The sequence below is a fragment of the Gossypium arboreum genome, chromosome 4 (genome assembly GCF_025698485.1).
Source record: "Gossypium arboreum isolate Shixiya-1 chromosome 4, ASM2569848v2, whole genome shotgun sequence".
Lineage (NCBI taxonomy): Eukaryota > Viridiplantae > Streptophyta > Magnoliopsida > Malvales > Malvaceae > Gossypium > Gossypium arboreum.
This window is the reverse complement of record NC_069073.1, coordinates 50,559,813-50,587,274: the sequence shown is the minus strand read 5'-3', so window position 1 is coordinate 50,587,274 and position 27,462 is coordinate 50,559,813. Positions and strand designations below refer to the sequence as shown.

General features: G+C 34.7%; 1 protein-coding gene across 8 annotated transcripts; it reads right to left on the bottom strand.

The window, feature by feature from the left end:
- Positions 1–848: 848 nt before the first annotated feature.
- Positions 849–25,745, bottom strand: LOC108463872 (uncharacterized). Of its 8 annotated transcripts, none has more exons than XR_008281700.1 (11): positions 24,988–25,742; positions 24,213–24,353; positions 22,925–23,305; positions 21,306–21,410; positions 20,266–20,406; positions 17,246–17,449; positions 17,046–17,138; positions 16,762–16,873; positions 16,181–16,233; positions 7,500–7,567; positions 849–1,073 (listed from the first exon to the last, which is right to left on the bottom strand). XR_008281700.1 is itself a non-coding variant. In XM_053027201.1 (10 exons), exons 1-9 carry the CDS (start codon positions 25,474–25,476, stop codon positions 16,190–16,192), a joined length of 1,710 nt encoding a protein of 569 aa, XP_052883161.1. In that variant the 5' UTR covers positions 25,477–25,742; the 3' UTR covers positions 849–1,073; positions 16,181–16,189. The 8 variants fall into 8 exon arrangements, 6 of the variants coding, with proteins under 6 accessions (XP_052883161.1, XP_017619336.1, XP_017619338.1 ...); XR_008281699.1 differs by having other exon boundaries at positions 7,511–7,567; XM_053027201.1 differs by lacking the exon at positions 7,500–7,567.
- Positions 25,746–27,462: the final 1,717 nt, after the last annotated feature.

Below are 27,462 nucleotides of genomic sequence, written 5' to 3'. Positions count from 1 at the left end.
ATACCTCTCGAAGGTCAGAGCAGTCGATCCCTGTAACATGGGTGACTTTAACTAATAAACTGTACCAATTGGCCCGACAAAAAATTCTAGAAATAAATCCATGGATGGATATATGAGTCTAAATTCAGGGAAAATTTACGAAACCAGTTTCCGAGTTTTGAAACTCGAGATATGATTTTTAAGGCGACAGTGACGCAGTTTTTCCAGCCTGACTGGAAATGTCCAATGGATGGGCAAAACAAGTGAACTTGGCTTGCTAACCCCTCGTGTCCGACACCGGCGATGGTCTCGGGTTCGGGGTGTTACACCATACGTCTGTGTGTCTAGCTCGTGTACCCTTCAAAATGGCCACACACACCCGTGTGCTAGGCCGTGTGCCATTTAGGGGGGTATACTGACTTATACCCCACGGCCAGTCACACGCCCGTGTGTGAGACCGTGTGGAGCATACTAACTTCAATTCAATTTTAACACCAAGGTACACATGACCATATAACCTAACCATGTGTCGCACACGGCCAACACACATGTCCGTGTCTCTGCCCGTGTGAACAAAAATAGGTCATTTGTAAAGCCAATTTGCCACCTTTTTTGCACATACCTAAGTAACCTCAATTGTTACCATTTTGAAACACAAATATGCAGCTAAAAGTCATCAACCAATACGCAATCATACCAAATCCATTTCAATCATTTCAATACTCAATTCAATGTCATCTACCTATTCAAATACCAAAAAATTTAAATTGCTTTACTAGGCATAATTCACATGTATAATTCATCTAACTAAACCAATCCATTCCAAACATACATCTTCCATTAAACTTTAATCATTCAATATAGATCAATTACCAACTCAAATAATACCATTTGCATATTTAGAAACATCATCAAGTTCACTATCACAAGTCAACTCAATTGGCCACAAATACATATTTATCAAACATACCAAAATAACACAAGCCTATACATGCCATATACTATATATACATAACTTCAAAAGTACCAAAATAGATGATCAATAGTGCGATGAAGTCTCTAATGATTCCCAGATCCGAGCTAGCTTTGTAGAACTATAAAACATTGAAATTAAACAAATTAAGCTTTCCAGTTTAGTAAGTTCATATGTGAACATGAAATAATCACAACATTCATATAAAAATTCAAAATAGATAATATCATCAACATTTAAAGCATTAATTCATGATCTAACATAAAATTTATTCATATCCTCATTCATGAGTTCTCAACTTCATCTATCTCGATACTTGAATAGATTTTCGTGCATACCTATACCGATACATTTCTATTTCTCATCAATACTCTTATCAAACGCTCCTATTTATAAGTGCTTACGATACAAATTCATCGATTTTTCTGATGCCATAGTCCCACTATGGTCTTACACATACATTACCAAGGCCCTGCTGTGGTCTTTCGTTCACATGCCATAACCCAATTATGGTCTTATGATTCGAGTTCCATAGCCCAGCTATAGTCTTATTCAGCAACTTGTCGTACTCAATTCGTACTTTTCGTTTAGCATCTCAATATGTATCCAATAGAATAAATACTATCTCAATTTCATCCATCAAATAAATAGATACACATTCAAGTTCAATTATACGAACTTACCTCGTATTCGAAATTGACATATCGGGTCAGCTACTCGATAACCTTGCTTTTTTCCTGATCTAAATCCGAATTATTTCGTTCTTGATCTATATGTATTCAAAATTAACTCATTTAATCACCACTCATTCAATTTAATCCAAAAATACACATTTGGGAATTTTTGCATATTAGCCCCTAACTTTTACATTTTTAACAATTTAGTCCCTATTTCACAAATACACAAAATTCACATAATTTCATTATACTCAAGCCGAATTGCCTATAGGTCCCTAGCAACCCACAACTTTTATTTATTTCATATTTCAACCCCTTAATTTGCACATTTCACAATTTAATCCCTATTTGACATTTTTGTCAAAGATCACTTTACAAAACATTAAAATCTATCATCAAGCTTTCATATTTCAACATTAAACATCAAATAACTCATAGATTCAACAATGGCAACTCTCAAAATCTTTAACAGTTTCAAAATCTAAGGTACGGGCTAGCTAGAATATGAAGTAACGATCACAAAAACATAGAAATCATCAAAAATCGAGCTCAAAAAACTTACCAATCAAGCCTTGCAAGTGTCAAACCCTAAATGCATAAAAATGGCTTCCTCCCTTGAGTATTCGGTTGATAAATGAAGAGAAAAAGATGATAATTAACTTTGTTTTGTTTATTTATTCATTAATAACCAATTTACTATTTCAACCTTAGTTAATCAACTTTAAAAACACATAAACCATGTCCATTCATGTCCATTAACACTACCGATAGTCTAATATCATCATAAGGACCTTTTTTTTAATAAATCATAACAACTAAACACCTTTAATAAATAGAATGCAACTTTTGCATTTTACTCGATTAAGTCCTTTTTCTCAAAATGAGCAATTAAACAATAAAATTAGCTCACAAAATTTTCACACATATCAAATAACATGCTGTAAACACCAAAAATAATATTAAAATAATTTTCCAAAATTAGATTTGTGGTTCCGGAACCACTGTTTCGATTTAGCTAAAACCAGGCTATTATAGACACACGGTCATGTTATACGGCCGTGTGTCCCCTGGTGTTGTTATTAAAATGAATTCAGTATGCTCCATATGGCCTCATACATGGGAGTGTGGCTAACAGTGTGGTACAAGTCAGCATACCCCCTAATTGGCACACGGCCTAGCACACGGGCGTGTGACTTAGTCGTGTTGCATTAGTCAGTATACTCTCTAGTTTTCACACGGTCTGGCACACGGACGTGTCATCAATCATGTGATGCAAGTTAGTACGTATGCTCTGTTTCCACACGGCCTGATCTGGAGCTGTGTGAGGTACACGACCTGTTCACACGGGTGTGTGACCCCTGTATGGTTGAAATTTTATTAATTTTCCAAAATTCTCGTGTGATATGATTTAGTCCCGAACCACTTCTAAAGCATGTTTAAGGCCTCGTAGGCCCTTATAAGGGACAATGTGATTGTATGGAATGATTTATGAGAATGAATATTTTACGGTTGATAAATGTATGCCTTACGTTGTGAATTGATCGATAATACCTCGTAACCTTACTCCAGCGACGAATACGGGTTAGGGGTGTTACATGTGAAATCTCGGTTGAGCCTTAGGAATAGATTATGATACAAATGACATGTCATTAGGGGTTATGTGATTTGGGTGCTGGTCCGTACGTCCTACCGATGGCCGAGTTATTCGGCATGTGTTGCAGATTCTCGTCAGCTTGTGTGAGCAGCACCGTGTAGCTACATCATGACCATCAGCTTGTGTGAGTAAACCCGTTGATAGCTTGAGAGTGAGCATTATATGTGATATGAGATTGAGATAGCTTTGGCTATGAAATGGCACTTAGGGTGCGAGATTCCCCAGTATCCGATAGTATTCCAAATGGTTCAACAGGTATATTAAGGTTATGGATGAGTATGAGATTGATACGTGCTTGTACAGGTATGTACATGAACTACACAATTATTGAATCGAAGAAGTTGATGGAAATTGTGTTTAAGATCTTGGATTGAATACATGTGTTAAGTTATGCTTCAAAATTTGAATTGCATTATATGATGTTTATGTTATCGAATTGTTGGTTGGTAAATTTTACTTACTTAGCATACGAGCTTACTAAGCTTTATAGCTTACTTTGTTTATTTTTTCGTGTTTTATAGTGAATATCGAAGCTAGCTCAGATTTGGGAATCGTCTGAAATCTCATCACACTATCAAGCTATCACTTTGGTACTTTTAAACTTATGTTTTGGTTATATGGCATGTATAGGAAATAAGGTCATTTTGGTTTATGGTTTGGTAATGAATTTAGCTATTTCAATTGGGTTGTAAATGTTAAGTGTTTGGTTTTGTGTATAGCCATGGGAGTTGGCTTATTTTGGTATATATTAGTGATGTATATATATATACAATGGCCTTTGTTATGCAATTGGTAATTAATATATAAATACTTGTGATGAATGGTTGTTGTGAATTGGTAATTTGAGTATAATGTAGTTGATAATTGAGAATTGGTATGTTTGTGATTTAGTTAAAGGGCATATATGAAGTTAACTAGTTAAATGAATTGAGAATGTAAATTTGGTAAAAAAAATTGAATAGCCTAACGTGGTACTTGTGTGCCTTGTTGTTTTTGGTATGGAAATGGTATGAATTATGCTTGGTTGAGGTTGGTTGAATGCCTATTTATGTCATATTATGTTCCATTTCGATTGTATAAGTGTACGCAAATTTGGGTGAGAAAGATGGCTTAGTAAATAGCCTATTTTTGTCCACACGGACAGAGACACGGGCGTGTGTCTCAACTGTGTGTGACACACGGTCAGGTGACACGATCATGTGTCCCTTGGTGTTTAATTAGAAATCAAGTCAATATGCTCCATACAGTCTAACACACGAGTGTGTGACTTGGCTGTGTGGCATAATTCAGTATACCTTACAGGTTTGGCACGGCCTAGCACATGGCATGGCACACGGGCGTGTGAGGCTATTTTGAAGGGCACATGGGCTAGTCACACGGGCATGTGGTTGGCCGTGTGACCCAAGTCAAAGAGTTACACGGGGTCGGATACGGGCTGGGACACGGCCATGTGATTCCATTTTGAATGTCCATACGGCTTATGACACAGGCGTGTCTTTGGCCGTGTGAGACACACGGGCGTGTGTCCCCTGCATTTTGAAAAATTTTCTAAGTTTTTCGAAATTTTCTTAAGTTATCAGTTTAGTCCCAAACCACTTCTAAAGCATGTTTTGGGCCTCGTAGACTTGTATTAGGGACTTGATGAATGACTATGAATGATTTGTAAATGAATTTGATAATTGCATCAGAAATGTTGTTTGATTGTATAATAAGTCTAGTAATGCTCCTTAACCCTATTTCGATGACAAGTATAGGTGAGGGGTGTTACACATGCAACGACATTAATTCAAAAAGATAGAAAAATTAAGGATAAAATAGGCTAGGATTCACTGAGTTATAAAATGCAATTTACTAAAGTGAAAATGCTAAAATATATGCTAAGGATAATTAAATGGGAACAATTTAACCAATAAATAAGGTGGAAGACCTATGTTCTTTCAAGTGCTACAGTAGGATAGTTTAGTGGATTACCTACTAAAGATATAAGACTGCTTTTAAGACTTTTTCTAGAGGTTTGTGACTCGTCAGGCAACAGGGTGTTCTGAAGACGCTCTATAACTTAAATTGTTTCTATATTCTTTAAGAGATTGTGCGAGAGGATGGCTGAATGCTTTGCTGTCGGGAACAGTAGCATCATGGAATGATCTTTGCCAGAGGTTTTTGTTACGATATAATCCCCCAAATATGAATGCCAATATTAGAAATGACATCATATCTTTTCAGTAATTAGAGGATCAAAAGTTAAATGAAGTTTGGGAGCAATTTAAAGACTTAATTCGGAAATGTCTGATGCATGGGTTTCAACACTAGACTCAGATAGAAATATTCTATAATGGGTTGAATGGGCATACAAGGATGGTAGTTGATGCTTCGACCAATGGTGCTTTGTTGGATAAATCTTATAATGAAGCATATAAGATTTTGGAAAATATTGCCAACAATGATTATCAATATCCGACAACGATAGTTGGGGCAGGTAAGAGAGTTGATGGTACTACAGAGCTTGATGCAATCATTCGTTGATAGCCCAAGTATCTTCTCTAGCTAGCATAATTAAAATAATGAAAATTCAACTGCAGTCCATGAGATGAAAGTAGTTTATTGCGGTGAAAATCATGTGTTTGACGAATTCCCATCAAACCCAGGGTCAGTGTACAATCCAGTTATCATGTGTTAATTGGAATAATAACCCTTATTTCAACACCTACAATCTAGGATGGAAGCAACATCCAAACTTTGGTTGGAATAATCATGGTACGAAGAATTTTAACAATGTTGCAAGACAGAATGCCATCAGTGCACTACCTGGTTATAATCAACCTATGCCGAGGCAAAATGTCCAACAAGGTCAGGCATCATCATCTATTGAAGACTTATATGACTAATAATGATGTTGTAATTCAAAGTCAAGTTACTTCACTCCGAGCTCTTGAGAATCAAGTGGAGAAAATAACGAATGCTTCAAATTTGAGGCCACAAAGAGCACTGCCAAGTATAGTTAGGCTAAAACTAGTACGTGTTGAGTGTTGACTCAGTCCTCCTAGAATTTCCACGGCATTCATGCTGACAAAATGTCCAACGTTTTGCCCTGAAAAACCTTCACTCTTTTATTTCTCGTCCTAAACCTGCACCTACCAAACCACCAAAAACAGTCCTACCACAAGCAATTAAAAGTACCTGATATTTAAACACAGTCCAAGCTCCTAATGAAATGATGAAAATGCTAATGAAATATCCTAAAATGCAACTAAATGTACCTAAATACAAGCAATTAGCTAGGTCTAAAGGCATGAAATATAACTATTTTCAATAGTTATCAATATGCTTATATTCTGAACTAACATATTACCATGGTGAATACCCTTTTGAACATACAGATACACACTTCTTTTCAAGAACTTCCCTTAAACTTATTTGATTACATCATAGAACTAATTCAACAAAATTAACTTTAAACATATCATAACCTTATCATAGACTTACCTATCAAAGGATTCTCAGAATTTATCCAGAACTTACCACAAAGGCTGATAATCACATTCTACCATACAGACTTAGCAAAGTACACTACAAGGGCCAAGTAGAATACGCCAAAAAGGCAACATACAAAGACACGTGTTTACTGTCCCGACGGACTTTCTTAAAAGGTGCCATGGGTTTCTCCCTCATGGACTTATCAAAAAATTCATGCCGTGATCTCCAGTTCAATCCACACGTTATCGAAGGCTACACCACAAACATTCAATCAAACATATCTTGCTATAGGTCTCAGCCACATGGACTTACACATTCTCATGTCATGATCTACTAGTCCAGACTTCATTTTACTAAAGGCTACACCATGAGTGTTTTCATGTTATACATTGTCATGGGACTCAACCACATGGTCTTACACTTATTTTCATATCATGATCTGCCAGTCTAGTTAGCAATATACTGCCCTACCAGAGGCATTACAAGGGATGTTTTAGCTCAAATTTACTTATCCAAATTTGTTTGTACATAGCTGATCGATTCATATATTCCTTCATCAAACTTTAGCTTCATACTTTCCATTCATTTTCTATTGATATAGTAATTCATAATAATATCATCATACACACATATCATATTTACTATTCTTCGTATACTTATCAATCATCAAAGATATCATTATCATTTTCATATATACTTTTACTTGAACAATTTACATGCAAGATTCAGGATAGAAACTCACTTTATACTTACCATAATTGTAGCTCGAAACTCCAGACTCAGACATCCATCTCAACCCAGCAACAACAGCTACTCAAAGAACACAGAATCATCATTAAAACCCATTCTCCTACAATTTGCTAACATCTCAATCGTAGATAACCCCCATGCAATACCTTGTATTCATAACTTATTGTTCATATAATTTTTAACGTCTTTACTCCTTCAAAAATTTATCATGCAAAATTATAATACTTACCAAGAGATGAAACAACCACTAGTTAAGTAAAAAAAATCTTAGCTTCTAGCTCAAGGAGAAAAGATAACATTTAAATTTAAGAAAAAGGAAGTAGAGAGTAATATTGAAGGAAGAATAAAACTTCCTCACAAACCTTTCTCACCCATATATATATATATATATATAACCAGTCTTCACTTATTAGAACTTAACAGGTGTCGCTTGAATCCAGAATTTGTCACAAGGCGACCTAGAGGCAGAGTCTCTATTGTATATGAAACTAAAGGGTCAAAATATTAGGCGATTGTTAACATAAATTGAAGCCTATTAGTGAATTTGTTGTATATAAAATTTAAGTTTTATCGACATAGATTCTTGGACATTTTAATTTACTTAACAGCAATATCAATTGTATTCTTTATCTTTATTCTTTTATTATTGCAGATAATAATAATGAAAGTAATACTTAGATCATGAATTGGGTTGCGATATCCTATAGTTCGGACCCGACGACCGGTCAAGTATAGAATGTTACAAAAAAAATATATAAGTAAAAATATATATAAACAAATAAAGAGAAAATAATATTTTTTGTCACATGCCAATTTTTAATTGGTCGTCTTTTTTCCTAAAATAGATTTGACTCTTTGACTAACGGTTGAACTAATAGAGGTACCAATTTGAAAAAAAAAATAGTTTAAGTACCACTCGTGACCAAAAAAGAAATAAATACTAAAATAGAAAAAATAAAATAATTTAGGACAAAACCAACACATAAATATCATATCATGGTATTCTTTCAATTCATTTATCTTCATGAAGTTCATGCTTTCACGTTGGTTTAACCCACCTAAACTATATGTTTTTTCCTATCTTGGTAACTAAACTTTTTTTTTGTCTCAAATGGTACCAAAACTACTCTTTTTTCCCCAAGTTTGTACATTTGTTAGTTAAACCGTTAACTGTATTTTAAAATAGGCCTAACCCACAAATTGGTACCTAAACTATGCCTTTGTCCCATTTTTGGTACCTAAACATTTTATTTTGTCACAAATGGTATCTAAACCATTTGTTTTCTAAGTTGGTACCTCTGTTAGTTCAATCGTTAGTTAAACCGTTAAGTCTATTTAGAAAAAGTAACCATTTAAAATTTGACATGTGCCAAAAAAAGGAGAAAAAAAAAGGAAACATTTTTTTCTTATATATATTCTTTTTCTTTTCATCTTTCTTCAAAACAAGGTCCTATGGTCGAACTAGTCAGCCGCAAATTCCCAATTTGATCAATTCTTCCTGTTTAATCAAATAACTTATTAAAAACTTCACAAAAATAAAAATAATTAAAAATAGACAAAGTTAATTTAACTGGGTTTTTTTAGCTTGGTTCAATCGATCTAAATCAATTTGCAAGTCAATTGATTCAGTCCTTATCTCTGAATCAGTACCCCGATCGATTCTTGTTCTAGTTCTAAAAACATTGATTTTGATTGATGAAATAACTTGTTTGATCCCATCAAGTAGAGCAAGCAAGTAGTGAAGTTCAAAAATAGAATTAATTGCTAGTGTCTCAACCTTATGAGGGCAAATTTCGAGCATTATTGATATTTCTAAACATTATAAAGGAAAAAGAAAAAAAAGAAAAAAAAAAAAAGATAAATACTATAAAAGGGAACATAAGCATAGTGTTGGTATAGTTTAAGTTTATATGATGTGGTAGTTTATTATTGGCTAGAACTTTTTTACGAATATAGCATTTTGGTGTAAATTGGGTAACATACGAATAGTATAGGTACTATTTGTGACAAAATAAAACTTAGGTACCAACTTGAGAAAAATTATATAGTTTAAGTACAAATTTGTGGGTTAAACACTTTTTTAAAATAGATTTAATGGTTTGACTAACAGTACTAATGAAGGTACAAACTTGGTAAAAAAAGTGGTTTAAGTACTACTTGACCAAAAAAATTAGGTGCCAAGATGAGAAAAATGGTATAGTTTTTTTTTTTTTTTTAATTCCTATTATGCAATTGGATCTTATAAGTATCAATTTGTGGATTAAGCCTTTAATATTTAATGGTAACTAATGTATATAATATACAAATTTTAAGGAAAATATTTGGTACACTAAAATTCCACAAGTAGGGTTGGGCTGATGACAAGTATATATAAATGGTATAGTAATAAATTTTAAAATATATATATATAAAAAAATAGAACATGTGACAAATAAACTAAAGTGCATTATCAATGTACCAAATAAGCGAAAATTTTATTATCACAATTTATACTAAATTATATCACACTCGAAATATAGATAAACATTTATGTAAAAAAAATTAAAAATCATATAAAAACAATTGAAACTCTTATTGCAATGACCAAATTTAAACTTTGAATATTTATATATTCTAGATTTATAAATTTTCTTTAGATTTAAATTGTTTTTACACATTCTATATAAAATATAAGATCAAACATTTTCAATTGAATTTGACATAAACTTAATTAAATATTTTAAGTTGCAATTGACTTAAACATTCAAAACATGTTTTTAATCACAAACGTAGCATAAATATATTTTAGTATCTATATTGTATGTTTTGTTCAATGGGAATAAGGAATTTAGGTGCGTTTGTTTCACATAAAATAATTAACGAGAAATATTTTTGTATTTTTTATGTTTATTTTATGAAAAATAACTTGATCAATGAAAAATGATTTACATATCAATAAAAATATTTTTTTCTATAAATTAACTTACCTTTTGAAAAGCACAAATCATTTTGAAAAAAAAACTTATTTGTGAACAATTTTATTTTATATAAAATTAACATTAATCAAACCTAATATTATAATATTAAAAATAAAACTTTTATTTCAATTTTTAAGAATATTAAAAGACATTTCATATTATAGAATTTTATCTTATTATGAAATAAATTTCCATTATTAAAAGAAAATATTTTTAACTAAGATCAAACTTTTAAAAGAAGATTTCAAGAAAAATTGCCACATAACAAAAGATAAAAAAATTACACAATCATTCAAACTTCAAAAATATATACTTTTCTAAGAGATCAATCTATTTTTTCAAAAATTATTTTCCCATTTACACAAACTCTTCTAAAAAAGTGACATTTAATTCTGAAATTCAAATCCTAACATATCTCCAAGATGACATTTATGGAAAATAGGCTTTGTACTCAAGCTCACCCTAATTTACAAAGCTTTGAACTGTGTAATTAACCTTATCTAATTGACCAACATACGAGAGAGGCAACAAACGTTGAAGAAAGAGCCAAGAACTCAAAACAAAAGGGAACCAAAAGACCATGGAAGGAAAGAACAGATTTAATCATGAAGAAACTTAGAAAATAGATCATTATTTTTCTGCTAATTAGTTTACACCTATAAAGAGAGGAATTCACACAAACAAGGAAAAAACATCCCTAAAAATCAGTAACTTCCTAAGAATCGGTGGTGAGATTAGTTTCTATTTACAAGAGAACTCCTAGTAATAAGGTAAGTTTTACGTCCTTAATTTTAGGAATTCCAACACTCCCCTCGAAATGGAGTGTAGATGTTTATCAAACCCGACTTGCCAATAACTTCTTCAAACATGTTTCATTCAAACTTTTAGTTAATACGTCTACAACTTGTTGTCTAGTAGGTAGGTAGGTGATGCACACTTCTCCTAAGTGTATCTTTTCTTTTATAAAGTGGCGATCTATTTCCACATGTTTGGTGCGATCATGATGCATGAGGATTATGTGCTATCTTGTGACTATCTGGTTGTCACAATACATCTTCATAGGCACAGTGTAAGGCACTTTTAGTTCCCCTATAAGTCTTTGTATCCAAATTCCTTCGCATATACCATGAGATAGTGCTCGATACTCTGCCTCTGCCTTTTGTGTGATACAAGATTTTTTTTGCTTCTCCACGTCACGAGGTTACCCCAAACATAACTACAATAACCACTTGTAGGCGTCTATCGTTATCAGAACACGCTTGATGCGCATCGGTGTAGACTTCCACATTCAGTTTGCAATTTTCTTGAAATGCGGCCTTTACCAGAGTTCCTTTCGGATACCTTAATATTCTATATGCGACTTCAGTGCTTCTCCCTTGGGGCATGCATGTCTTGTTGATAACACTTACACTAAAGGCTATGTGCGGGACGGGTGTGAGATAGGTAGATGAGTCTTCCTACTAGTCGTCGATATCTCCCCCTATCGATTTCTTCTCCATCCTCATTAGTGCCCAATTTAAGGTTAAATTCCATAGGAGTTTCGGCTGGTTTGCAGCCCATCAAACCAACTTCTGATAGTAGATCAAGTACATATTTCCTTTGGGAGATGGAAATACCTGTTTGGGACCTTGCTACCTCCATACCAAGAAAGTATTTAAGATTCCCCAAGTCTTTAAGCTCAAACTCTGTACCAAGGAATTCTTTCAACCTCACAATTTCGCTTAAGTCATCTCCTGTTAATATTATATCGTCCACATAAACGATAAGGATGCAGCATTTTCCCTTTTCCGAGTGCTTGTAGAACATGGTGTGGTCTGCCTGCCCTTGAATGTAATTTTTGCTGGTCATAGCTTTTGCAAATCGGCTAAACCACGCCAGTGGAGATTGTTTCAGCCCATACAAGGACTTCTTCAACTTACACACTTGGCCCTTGCTTTCTTCAAATCCGGGTGGGAAATCCATTTACACTTCTTCACTTAATTCTCCATTGAGGAAAGCATTTTTTACATCCAATTGAGTCAAATGCCAATCAAGATTGGCAGCAAGAGTTAGGAGGACGCGAATGGTGTTTAGCTTGGCAACTGGTGCAAACGTCTCGTCGTAGTCAAGACCATAAGTTTGAGTGAAGCCCTTAGCCACAAGTCGAGTCTTGTATCGGTCAATACGGCCATCAGGTTTAAATTTCGTAGTGAAGATCCATTTGCATCCTACTGTTTTTTTTCCTTAGGTAGATCCGAGACTTCCCATGTTTCATTATTTTTGAGGTAGTCATTTCTTCCATCACGACTTGTCTCCACTCGCTGATTCAAGAGCCTCTTCTATATTTTTTGGAGTTTTTACAGAATCAACATTAGTCACAAAAGCTTTGTAAGACTTAGATAAATTTCCATAGGATACAAACCGAGAAATAGGGTGTTGAGTGCAGCTCCTTGTGCCCTTTCGAACTGCAATTGGAAAATAGATAGATGGTGACGGAGGTGAGACTTCTATTTCGAGCAGTCCTCGGTTGGGGATGCAATTGGCACTCTGATCGGTTTCAGGAGAACGATTTCGTCAAGAGTAAACACAGTATTTGGGAACTGTTTTTTTTGTTTTCCTTGATCAAAATGTACTTTGGTGGTGGTATTGTTATTTGGAAGGATCGAGGCTAATTTTTCTTCTTGCATAGGGAAGCAGATCTCTAATCTGGAATTACCACAGCACCTTGGTTGTTAGGCTTGTTTGTGATAGTAGTTGTAGGATCATGAGGTATAATGAGGAGAGTATTAAAGGTCTAATCTTTATTAAAAATCTCCCCCTGAAGATGAGATGCTGCAAAGTATGGTTCATGTTCAAAAAAGGTTACATCCCGAGAGACAAACATTCGGCGCAAGGTTGGTGAGTAACACTTATAACCTTTTTGTGTGGGGGAATATCCAATGAAGATGCAGGTGTGGGCTCGAGGATCAAGTTTGGATTGATTTGGTTGATGGTTATGGACAAAATCTTTGCAACCGAATATTTTGGCTGGAAGATTAGGAATACGAAATAGAAGAAAGGACTTTAGAAGGGTATTTAGAGGTGTTTGGAAATTGAGGACCTTTGATGGCATTCGGTTTATTAGATAGCAGGCAGTGAGGACAGCCTCTCCCCACAAGTATTTTGGAACATTCATGGTGAACATTATGGCTCGAACAATTTTTTCTCTCAGAGATCCCGTTTTGTTGAGGAGTGTCAGAGGACAAGAGTTTTGGTGTATGATGCCTTGGTCAGAAAGGTATGGGCTTAAGACAGAGTTAAAGTATTCTCTCCCATTATCAGTGTGAAGAGTATGTATGGTGGAGTTGAACTGGGTTCGAACCATTGAGTGAAAATGTTGGAATACTTTGGGTGTTTCAGATTTTTCTTTGAGGAGATAAACCCAACATACCCTAGTGTGATCATCAATGAATGTTATAAACCACCTAGCCCCTGTAATATTTTTCACTCGACTGGCTCCCCATAGGTCACTGTGGATTAATGAAAATGGTTGGGACTGGATATATGGTTTTAATGGGTATGGCACACGGGTATGTTTGGATAATTGGCAAATTTCACACTTCAAGGAACTAATACTTTTATTTCGAAATAACAGTGGAAGATGTTTCTTCAAATACAAAAAATTTAGATGCCCTAACCTACAGTGCCATAACATAATTGTGTCCTCTTTTGAAGTGGATAGAGCCAATCCTCCTTGTGTGCTGTCTTTATTCCAAACATATAGTCTATCATCAACTTTAGCAGTGCCAATCATCTTCCCCGATTTCTGTTCCTGTATCACACAACCAATTGCAGAAAATTCAGCAAGAAGTTTTTCATCCTTAGTAAGTTTACTGATTGAAAGTAAATTGCAGGACAAGTTTGGGACATGTAGGACTTTATTGAGAAACAAATTCTCTGTTATTTGTATTTCTCCTACTCCAGCTACAAGTGAGTAAGAACCATTAACTATGCGGATTCGGGACTTGTCATGACAAGGGGTATAGGTGTGAAACAAAGTGGAGTTACCTGTCATGTGATCGGATGCACCCAAATCGAGTATCCAAGAGGATTGATTATTTGATTCAAAGGCAATAATGAGGGCAGTACCTTAGGTGGCTAGAGATCCATGAGCAGTGGAAGTACCAAGTATCTTATGGAGAGTCTCAAGTTGGGTTTTGGTTAGGCAAACATCGAGAACATCATCTGCAGCAGTGGAGGATAACAGGCGATCTTATTATCCTTACTTTTTTTCAGAATAGCCATGGAGTTTGAAGCACTTTTCCTTTGTATGACCAACACGGTTGCAATGGTTACACCATGGCCTGGTTGATCCAGAATCATTTCCAGCACGTGGTTTTTGTGGCTGTGGACCTCTGGAGATGAAGGCAGAGGTCTCAGTAGACTGATTGCCAATAGTTGTCACATGTTTAGGTTCCTTTGAGTCTCCTATCATGACAAGATGGCGCTTTTCTTCTCTTCTAACTTCTGCAAATGCTTCACCGATGGTTGGTAGAGGTGATCTGCCCAGAATTCGGCCATGGACCTCATCTAACTCACGATTCAATCCTGCTAGAAACTCATAAAGACGTTCATTGTTGAGGTGAGTCATGAACTTGGTGTGTTCTAATCCTTCACTCCAATCGCCTCATAGTACATATCCGTTCGCCACAAAATTTTGATTGTTGTAGTAGTGAGTTACTTCGAGTGTCCCTTGTCGGATATCCTTTAACTTAAGCTTGATCTCAAATACTTGGGAGGCGTTTCCAAGATCCGAGTAGTTTTCTTTGACTGCATCCCACATGTCTTTTGCAGTTTTGAAGAAAAGATAAGTGCGGCTTATATGGCCTTTCATCGAATTAATTAGCCAAGCCATTACAATCGAGCTGTTGAGTTCCCAAGTGGCATAAGTCGAATCAGCTGTGGTTGGTCGAGGAATTTCTCCATTGATGTATCCTAATTTACCACGACCACGAATCACCATAAGGACCGATAGAGACCATTGTAAGAAGTTCTTCCCATTTAGCCGATGATTGGTGATTATAAGGGAGGAATTAAGTTCACCTTGAGTGATTCCCTGATTGACATTCTGAGTTATTTATGAAGTCTCAATTTCAGACAGAGTTTCATTGACGTCACCCATGGGAGGAAGACTAAACCAGAGGGATTTTTTTTAGGAAGTGAGATTAGGGACGACTGAGCAGGATCGAATGAATCCTAAAGCTCTTGATACCATGAAGAAACTTAGAAAATAGATCCTTATTTTTCTGCTAATTAGTTTACACCTATAAGAGAGGAATTCACACAAACAAGGAAAAAACATCCCTAAAAATCAGTAACTTCCTAAGAATCAGTGACTAAGATTAGTTTCTATTTACAAGAGAACTCCTAGTAATAAGGTAAGTTTTCTGTCCTTAATTTTAGGAATTCCAACAAATCAAGTATTTAAATTCACAAAAACCGAAGACCTAGGGTAACAAATATTACAATAACATTATTTTCCTACTCATCCAAAAAAATAATACATTGAGATTAGCAAATGCATATTATCTAATTGCATTGCCAATCCATAAAATTTTGTGCCGTTCCAAATTACAAGGTGATTCTCAAAAGCCTGTTGTACCGATAGAAATGACCTGAGCCAACCGACAAATGATTGAAACTAAAAGAAAGCCATAAACCATTCTTCTATAACTCATCTAATCATATGCAGATTTACCTTGAGGTATCAATCACCTAGTAGGCAGTACAGCTGGCGAATATTTCCTGAAGCTGCAAATTGTATTACAGAAGAAACAAAATTTAGGTAAATGAACTCTTCCCTTTCAGCTCATTTGCTAAAAGAATCTCTTAAGTTCGTCGCATACAATATAAAGTTTGGTTTAAAACCAGGTCAGATGAACTGAGAATTCCATAGACCGTATAGAATGTTGACAGTTCAATCCCACAATTTATTGATCTCCTAATTTTACTTAAAACCTCACAAGGAAAAAAGACATTGAATAAGGGCAAAACCATCACATAATCAAATGGCAAGGATTAATGACAATGTGTGGGAACATACTCAAAACCAACAGGAATTTAACCATTATTCATTTGAAACAATAAAATCTTCGTTCACAAAATCATGAATTCAGTAAGAAGGGACCATATAATTTTTACCACATCATCAAAAAGAAATCTGGACTACGAAAATACAAAAATAAAACTACAACCATGAATATACCTAAAACAATAATGAACACCACCACATATAGAACTAAAAAGTGCATAACAAAAAGGATAGAGATGATGGATTACCATATAACCAGTCTTTGAAGTATATATGAAGAGCACATGATAACTCTCTTTTTCGATTTTCTTCGAGGGGAGCTTCTCTCAATATTTGCTGAATCTCACCTAAATTCTTTTTCTGCCAATGACAATAGGAAGAAAACAAAAATTCAGTCAATTAAGTATTGGAAAATCAATAAAAACAACCATTAATTCTAAATACACAACATTTATTCTATCATGCAGATAAAACCAACTCAAACTATAAAGTCAAAGTTTTGTCATCCTTGGTTGGGCTTTAGTGCAATTACATTTCTCTGTTGAGATGTGAAGTACAGATCAGGTAAGGGGAATGGATTATTCCTTGTTGACTTAATGGGTTCACCTTCAAACCAGTTCGGAATCTGCAGATTAAAGAAAATCTGTCAACAAGATCAAATCATAAAAAGGTAACAGAAAAGAAGGATATGAAGATTTCCCAAGCTATGCCATGAAATACATAAAAGCATACCAGAAAATTTGTAAACTGATCAGGATCTAGGCATGCAGCAGACTCGGTTTGAGCATCAGCAACTCCTGCAGGATGAGATAATGAATCGTGCGGATCGATCACTCCAAGGGCCAAAGGCTCATGCCATCTATTGATAGTTGCATCAATGCCAACTTCAGTCATGTGTTCCTCCAGCTGCGAATAGAACGTGTTATAGGGTGCCACCTGATGTTAAGAATTTCCCAACTGTTAAGTCTTGCTGAGTGATTAAGTCCATAAGAGTGATAACAACCAAAACCAACACAAGAATTTCATAACTATAACTTCATAACAGTGTAACACCACAAAACCAACTCAAGACAATAGAAAGATGAGTCTAAAACATAAAAACCCATTAGAGATTAATCAATGATCTGAAAGTCCCATCTACCAGCTGGGAAAAGATCAAGGAATGCTCTCTTGGAAGTGCTGTCAACCAATGGTCTGCAAGAGCCCATATTCTATTTTGCAGCTTAATTAGCTATGGAATATGCTAAATAGACCCCAGCGGAATTACATATCCATTGAAAACCCTAATATTCTACATACTGTCTAACATAGTGGTATCAGCAATTTGCATTAAAAAATGGCAAGAAAAAAAATCCCCCAAACCCTCAAACAGATAAGCTGTAAAATAGATTTACAAATAACTTCATTGTTCTCTTAATAAATAGACTTAAAAAACTAGAGGTTTTTATAGCCCTATTTTTCTAAAAAAAATATTAACTACAGTTCCAACTTCTAACTTGTTTTTCACCCTTAATTCTATTGAATTACTACTGTTTCCTCTATAAAAGGTTTGCTTTAGGGGAAAACAGCAGTAAATCAATAGAACTAGGGCAGTAAAACAAGTTAAAACAAGTAGGAACTCAAAAAAAGTTGTAATGTTATATAATTTCTTTCTGTTAATTCAAAGAAAAATAATCAGAATAATAATGTTGGCTGTAAAGCTTACACCATTTTTGTATAGGCTTCCTTGCAAGTTAAGTTACCAGGTTTTCTTGCAAATAACGCTTTGTTCCTAGCCACAGATTTAAAACCTAAAGAGAATTTATAATCCTAGGCCCAAGAGATCTATCATATGTCTAATAATACATAAAACTAACATAATAATATAAAACTCCTGCATCACTCTCCTTGGCTAGAAAAACTTATTTGATCAGCTCCTTGTCTAGCATTGATGGCTATTTTGCATAATCACTGGCCAAGGTGCTGCTTCTCAGTACCTGTAACAGCATCATGATGTTAAGCAATAGCCACAACATCTATCATTCACCCCTTTGAAAAATTCAAGTTGCCTTGTTGCCAGATAGTAGCTGCTTATTACTCTAAAGAGAATTTTAAAGCTGATCAGCTTGTAAAGTACCCTGTCCAGTAAGCATTTGCACAGTCTGGTGGAGGTTCATAATTTTCCGGAAATGCTACAGCAAATATCTGAGCAGATGAGCCAGGGCTGTTAGAAGTTAGAACCTAGCCAAATAAGTTCAAGACTTTTCTCTTTTTCTTTGTTTTTTTTTTTTTTTTTTTTGCTTAATCCAGTCTTCATAGTCTATGCAGTCAAAGAACAATGAGCCGAACTCAAATCTCTGCACACAATAAGTAAGCCGGTACAGCAGCAGGTCCAAAAGGATCAATTTGCCACCGAATTCTTGTAGTGACACCAACTCCACTTTTCTGGCTAATTCAAACTCCAGTTACATCTCCTCCATTCTCTAGAAGGGTCTTGTATTGATCAAGATTCATCAGCAGGACTACCTTCAGGAATATGCAACTGGTTGTGGGCACTTTCCAGAATCTCCATTTGGTTCCCACATGTTCTTGTGGCAGCCAAGCAAAATTGAATGCAAAAATTCTTCAATCACAAGTATCACAGCCAATCCTGTTTCTTGATGCTGATTTCCTCCTCAACCTCTAACACATCCAACCATGGCTTAATATCAAACCCTAATATAAACCCTACGGTCTAATTAGGTTTTAATGCCAAAATTAGTGTGGTTTAGGGAAAACAACAGTAGATCAATAGAATTAGGCCTGTAAAACGAGTTAATAACAAGTTGGAATTCTTGAAAACGTAGGGTTATAAAAGACCTCTAGTTTCTCTCTATTACTTCAAAGAAAATATTCAGAATAATAATGTTGGCTGTAAAGCTTACATCTTATTTATATAGGCTTTCTTGCGAGTAAAGTTTTGTTCCTAGCCCTAGATCTAAACCCTAAAGAATGCCAATAATTCTAGGCCCTGGCCGTGTACCATCTGCCTAATAATTAATAAATAAAACAACACAATAATATAAAACTCCAGTGTCATTTCCCTAAACCTCATCACACGTGTTTACCTAACATACTACTTGAGTGACTATTCAGAAATAATTTTTTCTTCTCTATAGCATTCTTGATATTATTGAGAAAGTACACTACATGTGCTAAAAATCTTACATAAAGTTTTGAAAAATTTAGGTAGACGGATTTTTATGAGCCCAAAAGAGGAAAACAAACAAGGTAAGGAGTTGGGGAAGGGGAAACCTTTTGTTGTTTTAATAGAATCCCGTATCACTTAAATAAGGAAGGGAAGGGAAGGGAAATGGTCGATCTATACCGCTCTTAAGTTGTCTCATTTTGCAACCAATTATGCACATTAGCACATAGAAGACCCAAGTTAACAACCATTGAGATAACATGGCCTATTTTATAAATCTTAGTGGATTTTGCCATCTATTTTTTAAGCACATCATGCCTTACAATTGAAGCTTCTATGGAATCTATGACTTATGAGCAAAAAGCTCATTTTCAGCTTGGAGCTTGGTTAACTTACCCAAGCTAAGCTTGAATAAAAATTTGAATTCTGCCCCCCCCCCCCAGGTCAATCCCCTATAATAAGACTAGTTGGCATTTAAATAGAAATAGGTTCTCTACAAATTCTCATCCTAAAACTCAAGTTGAACTATGTGATCACATTAAATTCCTGTTGCATTGACAAAAGAGGATGCTTGTGGATCACTTACCTGTAGCTTGTGGTTATCACCAACAATTAGGGGTCGCTGGTTCACTCCCAAAAAGAATATACACTCGCGACAATTGACAATGCAAACTCGTTTTGAAGCTAAAATAACATGAACTCGTTCACAGTGCTCAACTCTTACTGCCTGCAATAAAAGAAAAATAACATATCTATTTGTGAACTGAGAGCAAGTCATAATTGAACTAGAAAATGGGTTGTTCATTAAGGGGTATAAACATTACATTGATTGTTTTACAAGAAAGTACTATTAAAACATGGAAAAAAATTGTGGTGGAACATAAATCATTTCCATAAGAAAATAACTACTGCAAACAAGATTACAAGAGGGAAAATATTAAGTGAAACCAACATCAAATTCAAATTTTAACAGACTTAACACAAAGAAGGCATAGGCATATAGCATGTAGGACCGGAAATCATTTGTTGTTGATTCAACGATCTTAGCAATAGAAACTGATTTTTGCACATGTGAATGGCCATATTTCAGTTCATACAAATTCATTTTACTAATTTTGGCATTGCCAGGTAATGGAGCAAAGATGAAAAGGACTATTCTATGTATTCAAATAAAAACAGACCAAGCAACCTTAGATGATAGATTTTCAAACGGAGGATACAATGTCTTTACATTAGATCCAGAGACACTCTGAAAGTGAATTCATAGATTACTACTAGGTGCTAGACAAATGAAATCAGAGATATACAAATAGCCGTATCGTAAGTCAGAACATAAGGAATAAAACAGTAAGATGCCAGATCGCCTTTCAACAGGGTGCCTTTGGAAACAAAGAAACAACTTAATAAAATATTTAATAGTGACGTACATTTTCCAGTCAATATAATAGTGAATAAGAAGTATCAGAATAAATGTTCTTCCAGGATACAGTTCTAAATCCCATAAAAATATTGTCAGTAATGCCATGCACCAAAACTAAATTAAATGAGGAAAAACTATCTGCATCCAAATTCCACATTACAGTAGTTCCACTAGTCCATAATTAGTACACCACAAAGGCAAAATACCTTGCCAACGGCTCCAAGAACTATAGTAGCATCAGAGCATCCATATATGGTGGCATATCTTAAAGGTGCTAAAACGTAAATGACTGAGTCATGGCAATTAATGACCTGAAATTATAATCATGTAAAGTTAGAGGTGTTTTAAGACAAAATACATAAATATCAAACAATAATCAAGGATTGACAGAAGTTGTCAGCATATCCCTATGTCAATTATTTTTGGTATAAAAGCAAGCTAAGCATTCGCAAAATAATGGGTTGAAGAAAACCTTTACCAAGAGCAAAAAATGCCAAAACATGAAGGAATAAAAGTGTTTAGCCTCAAGCAAGGAAAGGTTCTTATCCTACTTAATGGGTTACAAGAAATCAGAAAGTTCATCAAAGTGCCAAAATTCAACAGATTGCAGTTGATGTTTGGCATTCAAGCACTACTACAGACATCTAAAGAAATCATTAAACCATATTGATATAGGAAGAATTTATCATAAAACTTGAAAATATTGCGATATGAAAAATCCAAAAATCACTAACACTAAAAAGGTAGGACTAATTGCACCATATGTAAAAAGTGCTCCACCTTCGTGCTTCTTGTTTCAAGTAAGACATATTATGCAAGACTTATATTTGTTCAAACTCGACAGCAAGTGTCAGATAAGGGTACATTTCCTGCACGGGTATGTTTAAATTTTTCTAGCTTTGTTCATATATTTGAAGGATCATATGTTCATATCCATGTTCAAATACATGTCAGAGATGGGTACTTCAAGGAAAATAAGAGAGTCAAAGCAATATACTGTAAGACAGCTACCATTCAAGCCTTGTACATAATCAATCTTTTTCTCTCCACGTGTACATCATTCCACAAATAAAGAAACATGGACAAAAGGAATACAGAATACAGAATCGACAACAATTATATTTACAAAGTATAGCCTCTTTATTGATGCAAGAGCTTTATTTATATTATAATATTTTATTATTTTAATTTTACTTTATAATATTTATTTTAAGTATTAGACATATATTATAGATGGCTAGGGTATTAGCTATCTTTAGGGTTTAAACCTAGGGCTAGAAATAAAACTTTATTTGCAAGAAAGCCTATATAAATAAGTTGTAGGCTTTACAGCCATTACTGTTATTCTAATTATGTTCTTTGAATTAACGGAAAACTAGAGGTTTTTTTTAAACCTAAGTTTTCTAGAGTTCCATCTTCTTTCCTACTTGTTTGATCAGCCTACTTCTTTCTATTGTTGTTGTTTTCTCCCTTAAACCACATTATTTGATTATAAGTAACACAAAAGAAAATATCCCCGCCTATACTGGCATCTAAATCTTATCTCATCCATGAAATATGCACCAAACAGACAACCATCCCAATACCTATAAGATGGTTGCATATATATAATAACCTAATATGAGTTTCTATTTTCTTTTTTCTCCAACAGATTCTATACAGTAGTTAAATGACAATAACATGGAGATCAATAAAAAATCTAGATCATAAAGTACCTTCAGAGGTGTAGGTCACTGCATTTAAATGAGAATCAAGAAAAACATTACACAGCAATAACTCGTATATTTCCAGGTTTCACTAAATCCCAATGCAAATATAAGCTAACCTTCACAGAAGAATTTTTAAGATCTGATGCCTGCTTTACATAAGATGATTTAGAGACGCCCTCGATGAAAAAAGAACTGCTCGCACTTTGTGAGGCTTTGGCAGAACCTGGACTAGCATCAGACATAGCAATATCCTGATCAGAGCTGCTTGGAGAACCACTTTCTTTTGCAGAATTTTTTTCAGAAACATGCTCCAAAGAAGCAGCTATGATCTCTAGAAGCCAATCATGAACTTGTGATGCCAGCACAGGAACAGCAGGCATGTCTGGATCAGAATTAGCAAAAAAGGGAGCAGCTTGGCTTAAAGGAACTCCTTCAGATCCCTTATCACTAAAATGAATCAGAAATCCAAGGTGCTCAAATCCTTTCATGGTTAAAATCTGAAGGAATGGTATTTCAATGAGCAAACCAAGCCATAGAAGCTAATAAAAAGCACAAACAAATAGCAACAAGAAAGAACAATCAAGAAACATAATAAGAGAGTTATGACAGTCTAGCTGATAAAAAGGAGGAAGGATAAAGAGAAGAAAACAAATCAAAATATGGAAAGTCATGTGAGAGGAAGAAGGTACGGACAAAAAATAACAAAATATTCATAAAATCTCCAGTTTATATTCTGAACACTTACAGATAAAGTTTCAGCTCAAAATCAGCGATTAACTGCTGAAAATCTTGGAACGAGTTCTTTTATCCTCTTTTGGTAAAAAAATGCTTATATTTATTATTTTAGCCATGCAAATGACAACTCCAATTTTTCCATCCATCATAAAACCAGGTTTAGCACTAAAACAAACCAGTTTTAGGTTGCAAACCAATCTAAAGCAAAGGCAACATGTAAGCAGAAAAAGTGCACAATGAGGATTCCATAGTTTCATAACAGATAGACTTATTGAGTTTTCTAGTAAGATGAGCCAGATTATTCCTTCAAATACAAAAAATAAATCATGTCAAGACATTTTATAGGCAGCATGATCTACATCCCAGCTCATTAGTATTTGGCATCAATATTTGGCTCTACAAAGTGCAACCACTGAAAAGATTCATCTGTTCTTCACCTTTTAAAATGACAGTTATTTTCATAAATGAACTACAAAGACAAATGAATAGTCCAAATAAAACAAATAAAAAATTACTGAGAAAAAAAATGCAATCCTTGCATATCTCAAATATTTGAGTTTTTCTTGAAATGAAAAAAAAAAATAAATAAATAAAAATAAAAATAAAACCCAAAACAGGAAGAGAACATCAAAATTCAGAGTTCAAATAGCAAGAAGCAGTGTTACAAACCATAGACTCTTCGCCTTCCCCCTCCACAGGCTCTGATAAAAGAGAGAGAATGTTAGCCAAGTGCTTTTGTAGATAGGACAATTGATGGGCCTCTTCATCAGCCAGTGATGGCATAAACCGACGAGTGTTGCTGCGGACAAGCTGTGATAAGAGGAACCACCAAGGTTAAGTCCAAGTGCTCACATGAACTAAAAGACTCTGGTCAGTGACTTCTAACAGCAAATAGAACCATAATTATAGCAAACGTTCAGACAGTGAAATCTGCATTACTGAGATAATTAGCAGAATAAAGAGGTGGGACAAACAACAAATCATGTTAGAAAATCCTGATGTATAATCATGCATTTTAGGTATGGGAAAGTTAAATATTAAACTTTTAATTCTTCAAAAACATTATTAGCTTTTGTATCATCAAAGACATTTTCGCTTCTTTTCCAAAACCAAAAAAAAAAAAACCACTGATAAGATTAACACCAAACATAGCCTCAATTATCGAAAGGAGCAACATAATCCTTAGAGATATCTTTCAATTTGCCAAAACATAAAAAGAAGCATATGATTGTTTCCCAAATGGCAATCAAGAGTCAATATTTCGTGACTTTTATCAGCCCCGAAACGAAGATGTTCATTTTCATAAAAGTTGCATGAATCTGATGCTATTGTTAAAATGACATTGAAATTATATCAACAACCACCTAATTTTCAACAACCACAAATCCAAATTAGAAAACCCACATTTCATCAAAAAGAAAGACGAGTTGATTAAATTCCTTACCTGCAAAGGCGAAAGAGCCGACAAGTAACCGTCGAAAGCTGACGTGGAAGGCCAAACATCCGCAACTGCAGCAGAGTCCTTGTGCGACCGCGGCAAAAGTCTCTTATACGATTGAATGTACAAAAACAGGACCAGATCACGCAAATCAGCTCCAATAGAGTCGAAATCCTCGGGCCGGGCGGTAACGAGTGGGTCGGATTCGGAGTGGAGAACCGAGGAGAGAGTGTCGAGGATGAGACGCGCATGGTCCGATGAGATCTGAAGCGCGTCAGCGAGGGCCGCCGAGCCGACTCGGAGAGCTAAGGACGATGAGAGTTTTTCCTTGAGCTGGGTTAGGGCTTGAACTGGGTCTGTGAATATGAGCTTCTGGATGGGTAGGAGGCCGTGCTCAAAAGGCTCGCGTCGCGGGTGGAGGAGAATGGTCGGAGTTGGAGTCGAATTCGAATTGGGGTCGCTCGTTGAAGTTGATGGTTCAATGGAGTCGGTCATCGCTTTAGTTGAGAGAGGAGGGGATTTCTTTCGTTCTTTTTATTTTCTTTTCAAAAGACAGAAAATGGAAAGTTTTGGTTTTGCAGATCCTCGATAATGGATGGAATGATGTTTGAAGTGGGTAGTGCGAGAGCCGAGAGGAGAGACTGAGGGGTTGGGTGCAGAGGAACTCTTTATGTGGCAGGATTTCAATGGGCTTAACATTAATGGAGAGGATCTAATTATTTACCTTAATTAATTATTATGTTATTAGCTCAAAAGAATTTAGACTAAATTACCCAAATACTCATTTTAGCATTATGGCGTTTTATTTTCATCATTTAAAAAAAAAATTGTCAATTTAAATGTTGCCATTAAAAACTTTGATCGTTTCGATCACTTTTTCGTTAAATTTTAAACGGAATGTTGAATAAATCATTACGTAGGTATTTCATTTTACATATAATTAAATTTGTTTTCTTAAAATTTAAATCATTAGCATAGAATTATGTTGTTTTAACCCCTAAAAATAAAAACTTAGGTTAAGTTTTTAAGTTAAGTTTTGAAGGGGAATTGGGATTTTTTGGAATGGTAAAAAAATCTTAAATCAGTTCAATTGATCTAGAGAAATTACTTAAAGAATTTTTTTTCTAAGAAGATAAAAAAAAGTATAAAGATTAAATTAAGATTAAGAAAATCATTATACGATGTGGAATGCAAAGTATAGGATTTCATTGATGAGGAATCTAGAAAGAGTAGCGTCGACGAAGGACACAAAAAAAGCTATTAGATAGTGACAGTAAAAGGTGTTTAAAGAGAAAAGGGAGGATATAGTGAGTCAAAATGATGGCTTACAAAATGAAGATTAGGATATGGGTTTTTGAGAATTTGTCACCAAAGGCTTTGAAGTATATTAAGAAACTGCAAGCGAAGTTATCTGATATGGTGGAAGTAAGAATTTTAGATTTTGATATCAGTGAAATAAGGCTTGATATGATTATATGAAGTATTCTTAGGTAATGGCATCTTTGAGGAAATTAATTCTAGATTTTCTTGCTTCTAAAATTACTATCAGGTATTTAAGTTCTGGTTTATTCATTGAGTAGTGGTTAAATTCTTTCATCTTGATTGTATATCTAGTTTTTAGAGGGCTACAGCATCATTTAGACCTAACAACTCATATATTTGTGTCATTTTGTGTTATGGTGTTGGTTACTTTTTCCTTGTATTTGATATTGCCTAAGTCTAGCCATAATCATGTTTTCACAATCGAATTTATACTATCATGTTGACTACTAGGAATGTTTATATTGATCTTTGTCATGTTAGTTTTCCAAAGTTTACATTAAGCTAGTAATTATTTTAGGGTGATCATTGTCGTGCTTGCCAATAGTTTGTTAAGTTTGTTTGTTGATAATGTGCTTTTTGTGTATTCCCTCTATATAAGTTAATTGTTTTATTTTGTTTCAGGAACTGAGTGTGCAAAAGAAGAAAAATGTGCAAATAAAATGTGAAAGGGAAAACATGAATGATTTCTTAGAGTATTTAATTGTAGATTAGGCCGAGGTTTCTTGGGGATTAGCATAACACTCGAGAGGACATAACTACACATCTCAACAATGCTAGATGGATACCAAGGATAATTGAGTCTGGTAGAATGGTAGTTTAATTTCTTGATGAAGACACTATTATTGATTCTGGAAATAGAAGAGGAAAGGGCCACAAAAAGAACCATAAAGGAATTAATACTATAGTTTTCATTTTTTGTCTTTTGAAATTTTGTAAGAAGCATTAGCTACTATTTTGTTCACTAGTACTGATGTCAAGGTTTTTAGCCCCAATGTATAGGGTATGTTTATATGGGGTCATCTTTTTTGTTTTTCATAAGGTATATAGGTCACTTCAATTATATTGACAATTAGTTATACAGTGGTGGCTTTAGGTTAACAACTCCATTTTTTGGGAAATAGCAAAAGCTGGTATATAGGTCACTCAGTACTTAATGCT